At 53.7% G+C, this 18,273-nt stretch overlaps 3 protein-coding genes across 6 annotated transcripts in view; 2 read left to right on the top strand and 1 right to left on the bottom strand.

Annotated features, from left to right (window-relative positions):
* Window positions 1-569: 569 nt before the first annotated feature.
* On the top strand, window positions 570-2,293 carry PRR15L (proline rich 15 like). Its single transcript, XM_035026950.1, has one exon. The coding sequence runs from the start codon at window positions 882-884 to the stop codon at window positions 1,182-1,184; it is 303 nt and encodes a 100-aa protein (XP_034882841.1). The 5' UTR covers window positions 570-881; the 3' UTR covers window positions 1,185-2,293.
* A 3,027-nt stretch (window positions 2,294-5,320) lies between these two features.
* Window positions 5,321-11,805, bottom strand: PNPO (pyridoxamine 5'-phosphate oxidase). The gene is made up of 7 exons (XM_035026951.1): window positions 11,524-11,805; window positions 10,521-10,645; window positions 8,545-8,644; window positions 7,665-7,718; window positions 7,308-7,436; window positions 6,931-7,001; window positions 5,321-6,696 (listed from the first exon to the last, which is right to left on the bottom strand). Exons 1-7 carry the CDS (start codon window positions 11,659-11,661, stop codon window positions 6,528-6,530), a joined length of 786 nt encoding a protein of 261 aa, XP_034882842.1. The 5' UTR covers window positions 11,662-11,805; the 3' UTR covers window positions 5,321-6,527.
* Window positions 11,806-11,922: 117 nt separating this feature from the next.
* The window catches only part of SP6 (Sp6 transcription factor), a 73,959-nt gene continuing 67,608 nt past the window's right edge, over window positions 11,923-18,273 (top strand). The window contains exon 1 of one of the 4 annotated variants that reach the window (XM_035026956.1): window positions 11,923-11,998. The gene's annotated coding sequence lies outside the window, so the exon portion shown is untranslated. Of the gene's footprint in view, window positions 11,999-12,020; window positions 12,929-18,273 lie in introns of those variants that run through there. The other 3 variants (XM_035026959.1, XM_035026957.1, XM_035026958.1) reach the window with 3 other exon arrangements.

The following is an 18,273-nucleotide window of genomic DNA, read 5'->3' on the forward strand; positions in this document are numbered from 1 at the left end:
GTCTGGCCTGTGATAACCGTATCTCATGTGGACCTTGTGACCCCACCAAACCTCCCTGCAAACTCCTGTCCTCATGGAAGCTAGAGGGGAAAGTAGCTATCCCTCAGTAATTATCACCGTTATCACGTATTACTGTGCAGAGCGTGCCTCCCTCCGAGGGCTGGGATTAACATTAGAGCTAAATGTTAGCGCGGGAAGGGACAGGTGAGGACACTGAGGTCCAGAGAAGTCCCTTGCTAGAGGTCACGAGGCTGGTACAGTCCTCAGGACTTCCCCTGCCTGCCCTGAGGCTCCTCCCACTTAGAAAAAAACCACAACAGCTCCTTCACCCTGGCTGGCCCCCACTGGGAAGTCCAAATTACTCTCCAAATCATAAATCCTCTTTATTTTGTAATGAATTCCAGGCAAAATGCACAGGGTGTTTCTGTCCATCCGATGCCAATCATTCCCCAAACCCCCCTCTTCTCCTATTGTAGCGCTTATCTGAACCCCGGGTTCATTTGGTTCCCACCTTCAATCCTTTCGGGCCTGGACTCTTTTTTTTTTTTTTTAAGATTTTATTTTACTTATTTGACACAGAGAGAGAACGCGAGAGAGGGAACACAGCAGGGGGAGTGAGGGAGAGGGAGAAGCAGGCTTCCCGTGGAGCAGGGAGCCCGATGCGGGACTCGATCCCAGGACCCTGGATCATGACCTGAGCCGAAGGCAGACGCTTAACAACCGAGCCACCCAGGCGCCCCTCAGGCCTGGACTCTTACAATAGCCTATGATTAGGAGTTTAGAGAGGGCTGCTCCAGGGCACCCCCCTTCTCTCCACTGACCCCTTTCACTGTCCCACCCTGCTCCTGCAGAAAGCACCCCCCTCGGCTCCAGGGACCACCATGACCGAGGCTGGCTGGTGGAAGCTGACCTTCCTCCGGAAAAAGAAATCAGCTCCCAAGGTGCTGTATGAGATCCCCGACACCTATGCTCAAACCGAGGGCAGCGCCGAGGCCCCGAGGCCCGAGGGCGGGGCCCCCAACGGCAACTTTAACACCCGCCTGGAGAAGATTGTGGACAAGAACACAAAAGGCAAGCACGTCAAAGTCTCCAATTCGGGCCGCTTCAAGGAGAAGAAGAAAGTCCGGGCCACGTTGGCAGAGAACCCCAACCTCTTTGACGACAGGGAGGGCAAAGGACAGTGAGGGGGGCCAAGGAGGACGCTGACACCTCCCTACTCCTGCCGTCAGCCGGATCTGAGACAGGAGCTTGCCACGCCGGCCTCCTTGGCCACAGCTGACGCTGTGGGGGCAGTTGATGCCTGCTGGCAGGAAATGGCTGGTTCTAGGTTTGTATTTATGTGCCCCAGCTTTCTGGAAGGTCTGGGTTCTCCCAGCATCCCCCCACGTCCCCCAGCACGTACAAAGGCACTCCAGTCCAAGGATGAAAAGTCCCACCCAGGAAGGACAGCCCTCCTCAAAGTCGCGGCGCCGGCAGGGAGGTGGGCATGGCGAGGGACGGAGAGAGGGGGCGGACAGACTTCGCCTCCTCCTGGGGCACAGGGTCAAGGGTGAGTTTCGATTGCTGCTTCCACAACTGTTCCCTGGACCAATTCTGAACGTGACTTTTCCTGAAGCCACATGATGGGGTGGTTTCCTGGAGCTGGAGGAGGCGGAGACCCTGAACTTGAGCTCACCTCCTACCACAAGAGGGAAACTTCCTGGAACTTTGCCCCCAGGTGTGTTGGGAGAGGAGGTCACTGGCACTCTGGGGGGGAGGGGTGCTGCTGCAGAAATCCAGGTGAGGGACCCCGTGGGTTCCTGCACACCTCTTCAAAGGGACACTGCACTGGCTCATGGGTCCAAAATCGGGGAGCAGGTAGGGAAGCTGTGGTAGGACCTAAAAGCAGTCAGCTCTCTTCTCCCCTCCTACTGGTATTTAAGAAGGACAAGCCCCAGAGATGAGTCCTGGAGCTTTGAATTTTGTTTAAAAAAATAATAATTGTAGGTTTCTCTCTTTGTAATAAACAATGCTGCAAAAGCAGAGAACCTACTTATGCTTTTTGTCTTACATTTCCTGAGGACTGTTTCTCATGCCTTTATTCCCTGCCTGTAAGTGAAGTGCTCAGGGTTCCTTTCAAGCGTCAGGAAGGGTCCCCAGGGGGTGCCTGGCTGGCTCAGTCGGTAGAGCACGTGACTCTTGATCCGGGGGTTGTAAGTTCAAGCCCCACATTGGGTCTATAGATTATTAAAAATAAGATCTTTTTTATTAAAAAAGAAAGGGCGTTGTCAGTATAAAAATACGCAAAGGAAGAGGCTAGTTTCAGCTCAGTGGTCAACAGAGAGACCATCAGGGGCTCTAGAGAGTGGAGGAGACCTTTGGTGACTGACCCCACAGTTGCAGGGGTTTGGTTTAGGATCAGGACTCAAATTCTCATCCCACTGCTTAGTAGCTGGGTGATTTGGGGAATACTTTTTTTTTTTTTAGAGAGAGATTGAGAGCATGAGAGGGAAGGGGTCAGAGGGAGAAGCATGCTCCCTGCTGAGCAGGGAATCCTGATGCAGGACTCGATCCCGAACTCCGGGATCATGACCTGAGCCAAAGGCAGTCGCCTAACTAACTGAGCCACCCAGGCGCCCTGGGGAATACTTTTTTTAAAAAACGTTCTCTAAACTTCCAGTTCCTCTTCTGTAATAATATGTATTTCGTGGGAATGGTCAGTATTAAGTGCCCCATAAGCAATCCTATAGTAGGTGCTCAGTTAATATTGGTTTCCTCCCCCTTCCTTTATTAAGGAACTCCACCATAGCCCACAGCTTCTGGTTAAGGAAGAGGAAAGAGTGTGCTCTCTGTGCTGTTAGATCCAGATCTTTCTCAAGCCCCAGGAGCTGGGAGCTAGAAAAAAATTGGGACACATCTCTGGAGCTCTTGGAGGGAACAGGGAGAAACCAAGGTGGCCACTAAGCAATGTGATCCTGCAGCTTCCAGGTCAGCTCCTTGCAGGCTGTCGGGCCACCCCACCCCAGGGAGTGTTGCTCAGGAAATTTATTACCAAAACAAACAGACCCGTACAAGGGGACCTTTGTTGGGTGGCTTCACCCAGGCCAGGGAGAGCTCTGAGGATGAGTGAGGGACACCAGGAGCTGGAGGGAGGGAAGGCAGGCTGGTTCAAGCATGCCCAAGGCCTCTTCCCCTATCCCTCCCACCATATAGAACTTTCTAGGGTCCGTCTGATTACCCAATCCATAAAATGTCCCATGGAGGAGCTGCCTTCCCCCCTACTCTAGCCCTGTCCACTGTGAATAGCCAGGGTTTGCAGAGAGCTTACAATGGACCAGGCCCTGTGGCAAGTACTCCATGAGGTTCCTTGGTCAGTCCCCTCATCACCTGAGACAGGTGCTGTCATTATCCCCAATTTCCAGCTGAGTTGAGGCTGGGAAGTGAAGCCACCTGCTCGCCACAGTGGAGCTGGGACTGAAGCCAGAGCTGGCCTATGCAACGACTGCTGCCCACAGCCCCCTCCACGGTTGATTCCGCCTCTGCTCGGGGGGATGGGAAACTGAGGCTCAGAACAAAGAATGCAGTCCAGTCACCTTCTGCAGAAGAGGAGGTAGGGTGGCAGAGGGTAATGCCTGGGGCTCGGAATCCTGATTCTGGCACCAATGGGGGAAAGCTAACCAGCTCGGAGGCTGAGTGTCCTCTGAGACACCAGACCAGAGGGGCCTGCCACTTCAGCCCATCCTGAGGTTCCTTGACGGAGGTGGTGGCTGGGAATGAGGCTGGGCCTGGGCCACCAAGCCCGGCTTCTACCCAATACTGGCACCACACGGCCACCATTACCCCTCTTAGGTGAGAGGGTCTACGGCCCCTCTGCCTGGTGCGTGAGATCCTGCTCCAGCCTTTAAGTGATGTCCGCAGGAATCTTCCAGGGAAACCCCCACATATATCCCTAAGCTGGGAGGCAGGGGGTGGGTGTGTGCTAAAAGCCAAAGGGCAATCTGGCTGGCCAGGGAGTCAGAGGGAGGCAGCTGCAAGCTTTCATGAGGCCAGAGGAGGAGGAACCGAGAGTGCAAATATGGGCAGGAGCTGTGAGAGGCTACGGGTTATCGGCCACAGTTTCACTGGGACACGACCCAACAGGGGGATGGGGGAGGCAGGAGGGGCCGGCTCCAACTGGCCTGCACTGCCCAGGAGGAGCCAACCCTGGGCGGCGGGCTCCCCCTGCTGGCCGCCCTACCTCTAGGAAGAGGAGGAGTGAGGTGGGGGGGGGGCCCTTAAACCCCCCAACTTCCCTCCTTCCTGGGCTGGTGGGGGATGGGAGGATGCGACCAGGCCAGGTTGAACATTAATGTCACACACGGCTGACGAAGTTTTATTACAGACTTGGCACAGTGATTGTCAAAGAACAGGAAAGGGACAGCTGAAAGCAGGCTCAGAGCTAGGGGGTGGGGGATACAGAGCTCCTAGTAACGGGACAAGGTACAGAAGGGCACCCCAGCACCCTCTCCTTCAGTGGCCACAGGGTTAGCATTGTGCCTTCCTGCACTTGGGTTTACGAGGGCGATCAACACCGAGAGGGCCTCCCTTGGAGGAACCACTTAATGGCAGACACTGAAGCAGAGCACACACCCACACAGTGGAATGAAACCGTGTACAGACTTGGCAAGTTCCATGCCAACACGTACAAATAATAGTTCTTGGATTCTGGCTTAGTCACAGCAAACATTTACCCAGCCTGGCCTGTAGGCCATTCATTTAAGTTGTCCTTGTCACCAGACTTGTGCTCAAGGAGTGTGCAAATACAGTTCAGCCCAGCCTTGATGAAGAATCCAGTGGTGAGGGTGGGAGGTCGTTTGTTTGTGGAAGTTGGGGACAATGCATCCGGTCACTGGCGGGGGGGGGGGGGGGCGCGCTTATTAAATGCAGAATGGGATTCATGGGTCTGAGGTGGGCTCCCAAGTGGTGTTGCTGCTGGTCTGTGGACCACACCGAGTAGATCTAAACCCGGGGTCTCAACTTTTGGCTGCACAGAATTCCCTGGGGAGCTCTTAAGTTTCCCAAAGTTCAGACGTCACTCAAACCAGTGAAATCACATGTGATTAAAGCTCCCTGGGTAAGTCCAGGATGGATGAAAACCTGTGTCTCGGAGTCATCATCCATAGAGGTGGGGAGTTGGTGAAGGGGATGCATGAGTAGTCAGAAAGGTATCATCTCAGGCGCCTGGGTGGCTCAGTTGGTTAAGCAACTGCCTTCAGCTCAGGTCATGATCCTGGAGTCCTGGGATCAAGTCCTGCATCGGGCTCCCTGCTCGGCAGGAAGTCTGCTTCTCCCTCTGACCCGTCCCCTTCTCATGCTCTATCTCATTCTCTCTCTCAACTAAATAAACAAAATCTTAAAAAAAAAAAAAAGGTATCATCTCTGTAACAATTTTATACCTGGAAAATGAAATATACATATGTATGTGTATATACGCACATACGTAGCTCTCAGAAACAAATATGTAAAGTAAAGCTTCATTGAAATCTGCCTGGCTTGTAGGTACCAGCACATGAATCCCTTCTATAAAACTCCTGACTACCAGGGATCGAATACTTCTGGAGACACTTGCTACCTAACAGTCCACTCCCCCTTAGGCAGCCCTGGTTGTCTGAAGTCTCTCCCCGAACTGAGAGAGGAAAATCTATGTCCATGCAACTCCCACCTCTGGGTTCTTTGGAGCTCCAGAGAATACATTTCATCTCTTTTCCACGTTGTTGTGCTTCAGATAACGGGAGGCAGTTATCAGTGGGGTACAGGGCTATAAAAATACCCTAGTAGTAAGTAAGTTAATGAGGTTTCCTTTAGTTGCAAGCAACAGAAAGTGATTCTGGCTAGTTCAAGCCAAAAACTTCCTTTAAAAAACAAACACCAAAACAAAACCAGGGATAATGGGTGTTTTGAGGCAGGAGGAGGAGTTACACAGCCCAGACATGGGAAGGCGGGATCCAAGGTCACTCCGGGAGTTACAGGAACAGCACCTGGAGGCTTGCTTCTTGGCTGCCATCACCACTGTAGGACTTAGCTACAATGCCTCTCATGCTCTGGGTCTCTCCATTTCAGATTTCAAATTGTTGACAAGAAAAGGACGGATCAGCCAGATTGGCTCAGGTGGTTATGCTGGAACCAGTCAGCTTCAGGCAGTATGACTCAATCATACCCTAGTGGACAGGGCCGCGGGGGGGCCCACCCAGGGTCTCTAGAAAAGGGAATCACGCCAGCTACTACCTCTAGAGGGAGCTATTCCAATAAATCATATTCAAGGTCAAGAAAATAATTACGGGATTTTTTTTTTCCCCCATTTGTGATTCTCTACGCCACTGTTTATGCTCCACTAGACTACCTACTTGAGAGCCAACCGAAAATACAGAATTCGGAGCTTGAACTCTGAAGAGCCTTAAAAATAAGGGGTGGGGAGGGAAATGGGCTGAGTTTAGAAGGGTCCCACTCGCCATCCCACACCCTCTCTTAGCACCCGGCCCCAGCTCCAGTTGGTGCCAGCAGATTGGAAGTCAGGGTGCAAGTCTCTCATAGAGCCAGTCTTCCTCCCCACGGTGGGTCATGGATCCCAGAGGGGAGTCTTCTGTTGGCAGGCCCCGCCGAAAGATGATCCGGTCATGCAGACGATTGGTTTGGCCTTGCCAGAACTCTACCACTTGCGGGTACAAGATGTAGCCACCCCTTCAAGGAGAGGCAGTGGGTTTGGTACTCTGTGCATTTTTCCAGCAGGTCACCCCCCGGTCCCCACCCCAGCCCATCTCAGGGCCCCTTGAAGGAAGCTGCTGGGATGAATCCAAAGAGGATTCCTAGTGGGGGGTGGGGGGAGTAGATCTGTAATTCTGCAGGTAAGAGTGGTTTTGAGTAAACATGAGGGTTCTGGGGCCCCTGTCTGGACGACCACCAGATATCACTCACCAGTACTTTGGCTTTGGCACCTCTTGTTCTCGGTAGAGCTGCTCCAGTTCCTCATTTTTCTTTCTCAGATACTGTCCAGGGGAAGGAAATAGAGGAAGGCCCAGACCGGGTCAGTGATCACTTAATAACCATTTACTAAGCATGTGCTGTGTGCCAGGCCTGGGGACACAGGTGAGCAAGGGAGGCTGGCCTCTCTCCTCTGGGAGCATAGTCCAACCAGAGGGTCAGACAAAGGAAGCCCATTTCCCCCTCTCCCCCAGGGAGACCATCCTTTCATTCTGCTGGAGAGACAGGGCCCTGGCACCCCCAGGGGACAGCTGTTGGGGGATGAGCTAAGGCCCCTGCCACCCAGAGAACTAAGGAGGAGCCCAACTCACCTCCCGATTAGGGATCACAGAACTCTGGCGACTGACCACAGCCCCAATCTGGCTGCTCTTGGGGCGGGAGTGAAAGTAGCACTCAGCCTCCTCTTCAGGCAGCTTCTTCACGGAGCCCTCCACGCGCACCTGCTCAAGGACGGCCCTGGCTAGATGGCATTCAATGCCATCTGCCCTCTCCACCAACACAGGCCCCCTTCCTCTCTTTCTTCCCTTCTCCACTGCCCCACCACTGCTGGCTCCAACTAGACCAGCTCATTAAGAGCTATTTGAGAGGCAGGCTGTTTGCCCAGCCTGGGGCCCTCCACTGGGCGCATCCATAACGAGGCCCAGGCCATCCTGGGAATGCTCACTCACCTGACGGTTGAGGGGCTCCCAGTAGAAGACAAGGGAAGCAAAGGGATTGGAGTCCTGGAAATGAAAGAGAATTCACAGTCGGCCATCCGAACAGCAGGGAGAACACCTCCACCATGCAGAAAGGAGGCAGGAAGTTTGCAGTATGCAGGCCTGCAGGGGATGCATTCACTGTCACATCTCATTTAAACCCTCAAAGGTATGCCTACTTTTACAGGGGTGGAGACAGACTCCGAGAGGTTAAGGAACCTGCCCAAGTTCACACAGGAAGTGCTAGAGCCGTGCTGAAAACCTAAGCCAGATGGACACCAAAGTGAGGCTTGCCATTTCTCTCATCCATAGATTTGCAAGTCCTCAGAAATGCATCTGCGGCCGGCATGGACTCGGGGAGTCCTTTGGATTCATGAATCGAATGTACACTAAGTATCAACTCTGGGCTTGACACCATGAGAGGTGCCGGGGGGACAAGAGGGGTACACCGGATGCAGCCTCTGCCTCCTCAGAGCTTACTGGGTGTTTAGCAGAGGAGACAAATATCCATCACATAAGCACACAAACAAATGCACACTTATAAACTGAAAAAAAGGCAGAAAGTAAAGTTATGAGTTACCACGAAGGTGAACAGCTGATGTGGCATGGGGATCGAGGACTTTCCCAAGGAGGCAACATGGGGGCTGAGGGCCAAAGGGACAGGAGCTACTTAGGGAAGCAGATGACGGAGGCGGTGTGGTCAGAGAGAGCACTCATTCACGGCAAAGAGAAGGGCAAGTGCCAAGGCCCACAGGCAGGACGGTGCCTGAGCACAGCCAGCAAGTGGGTTGGGGCAGGGGTGGCACCAGAGGGTGATGAAGGAAGCCAGGGCTGGCCCCTGCAGGCCCCTTACCAGCTCTTTTCCCTTCCGACTCTCGAAGTTAGTGAAGAAGCGGAAGCCGTCCTTGCCAAAGCCCTTCAGCAGCACCATGCGGGCAGAGGGTTTTCCGTCTCTGGGGCAAAGACCAGAGCGTGTGGTCAGAACCCACATCACTGTCCTTGCTACCATCTCTCTCCCCAGGTGCTCCCCTGAGCTCCCCACACCTGTGCCCCCTTATTCTGCACTGTCTGGCTACCCATCCCCCCCACCCCCCACCCCCTACCCTGGGGATTTGTCCTAGAGGTGCATGTATGACATTGCTGCCTGGGACCTGTTATGGACTGAACTGTGTCTCCCTAAAATTCTAGGTTGAAGCCCTAACCCTCAATGTGATTGTATTTGGAGACAGAGCTTTTAGGGAGGTAATTAAGATTAAATAAGGTCATAAAGGTGAGACTCTAATCCAATAGGCCTGGTGTCCAGAAAAGATATCTATGTCTCTCTCTCTCCTTCTCCTCCCCCCCACCCCCACCCCCCATCCCACCCCCCGCTCTCAGCATGCATGATGGAAAGGCCATGTGAGGACACAGCAAAAAGGTGGCCACCTACAAGCTAGAAAGAGAGGCCTCACTAGGAACCGATTCTGACAGCACCTTATCTTGGACTTCTAGCTTTCAGAACTGTGAGCAACTAAATCTCTGTTGGTTACACCTACCAGTCTGTGGTATTTTATTTTGGCAGTCCTAGCAGGCTAACAAGGCTCTCAGGGTGGTGACCAACAATAACGCAATCAGCCAACGCTTAGTGATCATAGAAAGGGTAGTTACATTAGGACTTCTGCTCAGAGCTCTGAGGGGTATCCAGGGGCACAGTACCAGAGCCCTGCCTTCAAGGCCTGACACTTTTTTTTTTAAAGATTTTATTTAGGGGCGCCTGGGTGGCTCAGTCCGTTAAGCGTCTGCCTTCGGTTCAGGTCATGATCCCAGGGTCCTGGGATCGAGCCCCGCATCGGGCTCCTTGCTCAGGGGGGAGGCTGCTTCCCCTCTCCCCCCTACCCCCACTCGTGCTCTCTCTAGCTCTCTCTCTCTCTCAAATAAATTCCTTTTTTTTTTTTTTAAAGATTTTATTTATTTATTTGACACAGAGAGACACAGTGAGAGAGGGAACACAAGCAGGGGGAGTGGGAGAGGGAGAAGCAGGCTTCCTGCAGAGCAGGGAGCCCGATGCGGGGCTCGATCCCAGGACCCCGGGATCATGACCTGAGCCAAAGGCAGATGCTTAACGACTGAGCCACCCAGGCGCCCCTAAATAAAATCTTCTATAAAAAAGATTTTATTTATTTATTTGAGAGAGAGCGCACGTGTGCTTGCAAGCTGGGGGGGGGGGGCAGTGGGAGGAGCAGAGGGAAAGGGAGAAGCAGACTCCCCACTGAGCAGGGAGCCCGAGGCGGGGCTCAATCCTAAGAACCTGAGATCATGACCTGAGCCGAAACCAAGAGTCAGACGCTTAACCATCTAAGCCACCCAGGCGCCCAAGGCCTTACACTTTAATGAGGGGGGGCGACAAGAGTTGAATAACAGCCTACTAGAAGAGGTGTCTCAGGGGTATATGATTGTCAAATAAATAATACAGCCGAGCACTGTGCTAGATTTCAGGAGAGGGAGAGAGAGCTTTATGGAGAGGTTCCAGGAGATGTAGCTCTTAAAGGACAGATGGGAATTGGGTAGATGGGGAGATAAGGGAGACAAGGGTTCTGGGGGTGAATGCATTAGGGGCAGAGATGAATGAGGCACTACATTTTATTACTGAAATGGAATTAAGTGAAGTCTGATCTTTGGTTTACAGATAAGGACACCGAGGCCCAGAGAGGACAAGTAACTTGTCTGAGGCCACACAGCATGTTAGTAACACAGCTATAACCATAAATTTGCATTCCACCAAGTTGAGAGCTTCGTAAGTTTCCTACTTCACCTGTACCCACCCACAGACGGGCCCACGGCTATGCCCACCTGGTGCAGGTAGCCAGACACATGGCATTGGCCTCCCCTATGTCAGGACACTGGACAGCCTCTTCAAACCAGGCAGCAAACTGCTTCATGGGGTCCAGGGAGGTCAGCTGAGTCTCCTCAAATGCCTGGGAAAGGAGAGTTTTATTTAATAAACACATATAATTCTTACTGTGTATGTGGTACTACCCAGGAAGTAGATTCTGCTAGCTCTATTTTACGGGTGAGGACAGAGGCATAAAAACGTGGCGTAACTCGCCAGGTTCCACAGTAGTGATGGATGAATCAAGAGTTTCATGTCATGAGTGTCAAACCTATCACTTGGGGAGCATTAAAAAAAAAAAAAAGCCATATTCCTGGGCTCCACCCCCACAAATTCTCAGTAGGTCTGAGGTTCAGTGAAAAACTGCATGTTTATTTAACAAGTATTTCTGGAAATGCTCACACACAACTAGATTTAGAAACTGCAACTCCGGCCTCAATTCCAAAAAAAGTTCTGTTGGTTTCTCCTCTGAGGAGGGAAAAGGAAAAGAACTTCTCCAAAAGGTAAGGGAAAGGACTGACAGCAGTGAGATCTAGGAGCTTTCTCCTCCCCTCCCTCCGTGAGTCAGTACCCCTCCCCCATGTGTTACTTATCAAATATTTAGAAGCTGATTATCACTGTTCCAAGCACTTTGCAAATACCAAAGTCCACACCATCCCTGCGAGTTAGGTACTCACTTCCCAGGTGAGGAAACTGAGGCCCAGAGAGGTTGTTATTGACCCAAGTGATGCACCCCGTGAGTGGCAGGATCCCACCCCGGGCCGCCTGCAGAGCTCGCGCTCTCACCCACTGCAACCCGCTGCCTGTCTTCATCCTTGTTTCCCCAGAGCCCTTCCTCCCTCCATTGGTTGCCTTGGCACCCTTCTCCTACGGGGTGACCCCAAACCCACCCCATGGGGTTCCTCCCCTCGCGGATGACTCGGGGACCCCTCCCAGCGGGAGGCCCTGCCCCGGTGGCCTCACCTCTCGGTCCCCGCGGTAACTCTTGCGCATCGGGCCCAGGTCCATCACGCCACCGCCACCGCACAGGTGGTGGAGGTAGCGGGGCCACTCGGCAGGTCGCCCGAACGTCACGGTGACGCCTCGCAGCCCGCACGTCATGAGGCCGCCAGCCACGTGACCCGGCGGCGCCCAGCGCTGGGTTCCGTTGGGTTCGGAACCAATTTCTCAGCCCGGGAGTTTACCCGGGGGAAGGAAGAATTCGCCCGTCGCCAGGCCCCGCTAACAGGTCCTAAGTCTTCGGAGCCAATGGGAGCTCAGGGTCGGAGGAGGGAGACAGGCGCGGAGAGGCCATTGGTTGGAGCTGTCCGGCAGCGAGGCCAATTAGAGCGAGAACAGAGGAACCCAGCGGCCAATGGGCGGCGCCTCCGGGGGCGGGAGCAGAGAGACAAGGAAATGCTGTCACCGCCGTTAACACGCACGTGGAGGTTTGTTAAAGGTATAGGGACTGCAGCCGCCCAGGCGGGGGGCGGGGAATGAGTCGCTGGGGGCTTGAGGGGAGTGGTCAATGTTAAGTGGCTGGCCCCTAGCAGGTGCCTGGAGGCGAGCCTAGTGCAGGAAGTACCCCCTGGGGGGGAAGCCTGTGGGCTGGGAAAGGACAAATGGAAAACGGAATTAGGGGCCAGACTCTGAGGCAAGGTGATGGGGAGACACAGAAGGAGGGGCAGTCCGTTTGGGGGACGAAATTGGGGCTGGAGAGTGGGAGAGGTTGAAGTGAGTTGTGGATCACACAGGATAGGTGCTGTGTATTGTGCGTGAGTGTATGGGCGGGGGTTCTCTGGAGTTGGGGGAGTGGGGGGAGATGCAGCGGGACCAGGAAGAGACTGTGGGGTGGGAATGAAGCCTGCTGAATGGAAAGGGGGAAAGGGAAATTTGGGATCAAGCCATCCCAGACCAGAGCCATCTTCCTTGTGCAGCTCTGAACTCCTCTCTGCCTCATTTCTTTAACCCCTGGGTCAGAGCATGCTGCTCCCTTTGCCCATGGTTTCTCCTTTCCTGGTGCAGCGGAGTTCACACTAGCCAGTGTTCTGGTAGATGGAAAGGTTGCCACTGCCCCACCTCTCCCGGGCCTCCCTCATCTTAGCCGGGTTTCCACCTTCTTCACATTTTGATCTTCCTAGTTAGTTGGAGTCTGGTTCCTAGGTAATGCCAGCCATAGCTGAGGGCACAGGGGAGCAGGTGGCTGTGCAAAGCCGCTTGCAGGCTGTGGACAAAGGGCTGAGACGTGGAAAACCTACCAGTGCCCATTCCGGCTTTGGCCTGGCTGGGGCAGCCTTGGGTCAAGTCCTCTCTGTAGTCCTGGTTTCCACCAACATCAGGAAGGGGAGCTGCAAGAGCCATCTAGGCAGGCACCCCAGGACTGTGCCAGGTAAGGGGAACTTCCTGTCCTACCCAGGTCTCTGCATTACCAGGTGTTAAGCTTCATAAAGCCCTGCATTAGATACCTATCATCTTTTATTATATGGATGTAGCTTGAGCCAAATGGAATCTGGAAGACCAATTTGCTGCAATGAAATAATACATGTCTCAAGGCTTAATGATGTTGATCTATGGATTCTCCACTGGTTGGAATTTTTTTGCTGCATCGTTTTCCTCCATCAACATGACTGAGAGAGTTGACTGGATTTACTGTCTTGTTGAGGTTGTCTTTCCACATGTGAACATTGCTGTTCTCGGCTCCTCCCAAGCCCCTGCACTTGGACCTGTGTAAGCGTAATTAGTGCCCTTCAACACAGATGATTTGTTCATGGGGCCACACTCTTAGCACTCCTGGGCTATGCTACCCTGGACCTGGGACGCTAGGGCACCAAAACTAGGATCATTTGAATAGTTTGCTTAAAAGCCAAGAGATCAGTTAGATCTTTATTCATTCCGTAGACATTTGTTAGAGACTTTTTAAAAAAAGATTTTATCTATTTATTTGTCAGAGAGCACAAACAGCGGCAGGCAGAGGGAGAAGCAGGCTCTGCACTGAGCAGAGAGCCCGACGTGGGGCTCCATCCCTGGGATCATGACCTGAGCTGAAGGCAGATGCTTAACTGACTGAGCCACCCAGGCGCCCTTGTTAAAGACTTCTTTTTTACCAGGCACTGAGCTAGGTCTGAGAATACTAAGATGAAGAAGTTGACATGCTTCCTGCCCACAAGGGGTTTGTAGTCTACAGGGGAAGCACTCTGAAGGCTGAAGGGTTACAGGTACTTTATTTTTATTTTTATTTTTTTAAAAGATTTTATTTATTTATTTGACAGAGAGACACAGCGGGAGAGGGAACACAAGAAGGGGGAGTGGGAGAGGGAGAAGCAGGCTCCCCGCAGAGCAGGGAGCCCAATGCGGGACTCAATCCCAGGACCCCGGGATCATGACCTGAGCCGAAGGCAGTCGCTTAACCAACTGAGCCACCTGGGCGCCCTACAGGTACTTTAACAGATACTTCTATTAGGAAAAGGGGAGCAGAAATGAAAAAGTGGTCTCCAGGGGTCAGACGGTCAGATAGCCTTCGGAAAGGGAGGAGACATTTGATTTGTCTTATTGAGTGTTTGCCAGATGGACAATGGAACGGGCATGCCCAGAAGAGGGAACAATGTGGGTAAAGGCGCGGTGTGTTAGGGAAATGTGGAACAAACAGCTTCGTTCTCCTAGAGCAAGATGGCGAGGTGGGCAGCAGGCCAGCCTAATAGGGCTGATGATCGGACAGGTGGAAAGGGCCAGGCTTTTAGACAATGATTCTGGTTGGGTTTTTTTTTTTTTAATCCTTCTTGCTATTGTTGAACCAGAGTATCTAATTTCTGTTTTTTTAAGACCAGATGGAGAGAAAAAGTACTAGATTCCGACAGCCTCTCCCATCCTCTGCGATTAGCAAGGAAGTTTGCAATTTGTTGCCTTTTTAGATTTTTCCCTTCTGCCTTGAAAATAATAAGTAGGCTTGTGTTGTGCTTTTCTGCCTAGTGGGATTTGGTGTCTGGATCACAAAGCAGCCCCACAGCGCAAACGAGAGAGGGGCCGGCCTTGCTGCTATCTCTGAAGCCCCCCAGGGGTTTTGTCTGCGTGGGAGAAAGGAATGTTTTATTGTTACTGCTTTTTCCTAAACACTTTGCCACCCTCCTCCCTTCCCTGACTTTGTAAAATTATTAATCTTTTCTCCAGAGAGTCTTAAGTGAATAGAAAATGTGTGGTAATGCTTCATCGTGCAGAAGAGGTACCCTGGTTTCTCATTATGAAACAAAAGGGCTGTGTGTGAGGTTGGGCACTGGGCCTTGCCTGTCTTCTTCCCATGTTTTTGCCTTTATGTTCTTAAGTCACCTTTTCGTCTAATTTGTATTTCACTTGGATCTTAGTGACTGGGGACCTGGCTCTGGTGACAGAGTGGCTGGTGGGCTAGGGAGGGCAAGGCAGGGGCAGGGAGACGTCGAGAGACACGGCAGAAGCTGGGAGCCGGGAGCCTGGTGCCGGAGTCTGGGATGGGGCCGGAGGCAAATCCACTCACCGGGATAAGCTGAGGCATCACGGGTGGTGCTGTTGAAGTGGGGGCATGTTGGAGGAGGAGGTTTGGGGGAAAGAGGAAGCCGATCAGACCTGTTGAGTGTGAGGGTTTATGGGACATGCATGTTTGGCCAGGTTTGATCATCAGGTCTGGAGCTTAGGGGAGAGGTCTAGGCTGATGAGACTGGGCTGGGCATCATGAGCCCCCGAGGTGGCACCTGAAGCCATGGGGGAGGATGAGAATGTCCGAGAAGAGGGCCTGGGAGGATTAAGGAGGATGGGCGGGGGAGGGGAGAGGCCCAGGAAGGTGGTAATGATGCCAGTAAAATGCAGCCTTCGAGGAGGCCAGCGGCAGGCAGGCCAGAGAGGTGTGCTGGGGGCCCGAAGCTCAGGCACTCCTGAGCCCAGCCTTGGGGTGCACTCAGGACACACAGAAGGGGGGGTACCTGGTGCTCTGCCAGCAGCTACCTGAGCCCTGAGTACTATGGTTGTTGGGGGGCCCAGATGGGAGCCGGGTCCTCAGAGGCTTGTAGTGGGATCTGGAGGAGGCTGACCCTTCCCCGAGGGGCCTGCCTGTGGTTGTGGGGTTAGCCCCTCTCATGACCCTTGTGTGGGCCCACACATCTCTTCCCAAATGCATCCTTTCATTTTCCGCCCCAGCCCTCGTTAGAAGTGCCTTTCTGGGAGGGACCACATCCCTTACTGTCTCCGGCTCCTTCTCAAAATCCTGGCCAGGAAACGCTCTTCTGTAATGTTTATGCATAAACTGCCTTCGTTAAGCTTCTCTGTACCTGGGTGCCAGGCTTGGTGAGTGGGCCTCGGGGCCTGGTGGGGGCCGGGCTGAGTGTTTCCGTGGGCTGGAGGGATGTTAGGCTTTCCAAGGCTGAGAGGGGTATTAGGGCATCAGTCTCAGTCTCAGCCCTGGCTGCCTTGGTAATTGGGGCCACAGGCAGAGGGAGGGGGCCTGATGGGGGGTTCCCAGGCAGAACCCAAGGAATATGACCTGGCGGCTTCTTAGTTTCCTTTGAGAAATCCTGGTCAGTCCTGGCTTTTGGCCTGACCCCTGGTCACTTCTCATTTCCTCTCACCCAGGCTTATGATGAGCCAGTGTTTGACTCTCCTCCTCAAGCCCCGATTCTCTGCCCTATCCCACCGTGGTTTGCTTTCTTTTCAGCCACCCCTGTTCTGTAATCCATCTTCCCAGGCTCACTTCCTGTCCCTTCCTCGCCCTCTTCCTCTTGGAAACCCAGCTGCCACCTGTCCCAACATGACTGCAGTTCCTTTAGTGACTTTATCCCAGCCCCAAAGACCTTGGTCAGGTCACAAGAGGTCTCCCAAGGCAGTGAGTCCCCGGGTGAGGGTCCCTGGAATCCACCACCATGTAGACCTCAGCCACGAGCCCCTGATGGGGTCCAGGGACCTGAGAGGCTGCGGGTGGGTCTTGGTCAGACTCAAGTGTGGGGCCTCAAAGGGCCCTCAGAAGGTGATTGTGAAGATGGACTGAGGAGTTTAAAGGAAGTCTGAGCTCTATTTGCTGCCTTGTTTGTTTGTTTGTTTGTTTTTTAAAGGTATTTTGCCTGGAATTGCCTTCAGGAGGGAGGATCTCAGAAAGGAGGAACCCCGCCCCCTTTCCTTCCAGGCTTGTAATCCCAGTCAGTATCTGGGGTCAAAGAGCCGCAGTGTTGAGCATCACTGAGCAGACAGGAGGGTGCGGTGAGGGGTGACCTTGGGGCAGACGACCCTGAGGAGGGGGCAGGGCAGAGGAGGGAACTTGGGCAGGATGGCCCCCACTCTTGAGCTGCTGGGGGTGGCCTGCTTCCAGATCTTCAGTCAGGGCCTAGCAGGTGTCCCGGAGACGCCTCTGACCTGGGGTGAGCTGGGGCCGCACGACACCATCAACAGCTCCCTGCCCCCCCCCACCCCCCCGCCACCACGACTCTCCAGTAAACCAGGGCTGGATTAAGGCAGAGGAGGGCTCCCTTACCACCAGTCTCCCTTCTTTGCTCATGCCATCACCCGCACCAGGCAGCACTCTCCCACTGCCTGTCTGACTTAGGCGCCCCATGGGAGGCAGAGGTAGTCAGGCCTAACTTGGAACCTGAGTATCTCACTGGAGAAGGGAAATCCGAGTGCCAGTAGGCAGTTCTGCTCGCTGGGGGCTGGCCCCCTCATCACCAAAGGTTGCCCGGGAGTTGGGTCAGTTTCCGCACATGAAGCATAAAAGCACGTGACTGGAATCAGCTCTCAGGAGAGGATCGTTCTTTGCGCCGAAGAGCAAAGCTAAGGGGGGAAATTGGCAAAAAGTGGGCAATGTGCTCATGTTCCCCTTCTCTCCATCAATCCCAGTTCAGGACACAGCAAAGACACTTTTCTAGCCATGTAACCCACACGTGAGGGAGGGAGAGACACTCCTCACGTCTCCCCCCTGCCCGGGCAGCGATGAGATAGAGGACTGATGGAAGTTGGCCGAGAGGCTTCTGTGCTGGGGCAGATGCAGCTGTAGGTCTGGTTTCCCCCAAAGGGCTATGTGTAGTGATCAGGGGCAGAGAACCTGTGATCTATCTGAGATCATAACCTTTTTATGTCTTTAGATGTGAGGGTGGACTGGCTCTGAGGAAAAGCTGCTTGCTCGCCAAGGCAGGCCGCCAGCGGCAGAGGACCCAAGTGAGGGAGCGGAGAGCTCAAAACCAAGCCTGCCCACTCCTGCACGGCGCAGCGACCCTCGCTGTGTCCCTTGGAGGTGAAGAGGCATGTTGTTAAAAGGAGAAAGCACATACTGTTCTGTCACTCACCTCTCCCTTCAGCCCAGATGCTCTTCTGGCCCCGCCAGGTTTAAACACGTGCACCCACATCCTCCTCAGAGCTCTGCCCACCCCCCCCACCCCCGAGAGCCCCACCAAAATTTCAGAGGTGCCGCACTTGGGCTGGCCTGTCTGGGGTGGGGGACGGAAGAAAAACACAATCCGTGGTCAGGGTCCTCGCCCGGGGAAAGCTGGGCTCCCAGCCCTCCACCCTGGGAACGGATCTTGGCCTTAGGGAACTGCCTTTTCTCCAGACTCTCTAGCCTCCGGGGAGTGATGAAGCCAAGGGCCCTCTGGCTCTCTCTCCCCGAGAGTTGTTGCTAAAAGGTTCTGAGGCCAAAGCCTTCCTCCCGGGGCAGGGGAGTTGAGCTGGGGAACTCTCTCGCTCGTAAGGAAGGCATTGCTGTCACTTGAGTCTGCAGGCAGAGCGTGC

Source organism: Mirounga leonina, unplaced genomic scaffold (genome assembly GCF_011800145.1).
Source record: "Mirounga leonina isolate KUSES-001 unplaced genomic scaffold, KU_Mleo_1.0 Mir_200, whole genome shotgun sequence".
Taxonomy (NCBI): domain Eukaryota; kingdom Metazoa; phylum Chordata; class Mammalia; order Carnivora; family Phocidae; genus Mirounga; species Mirounga leonina.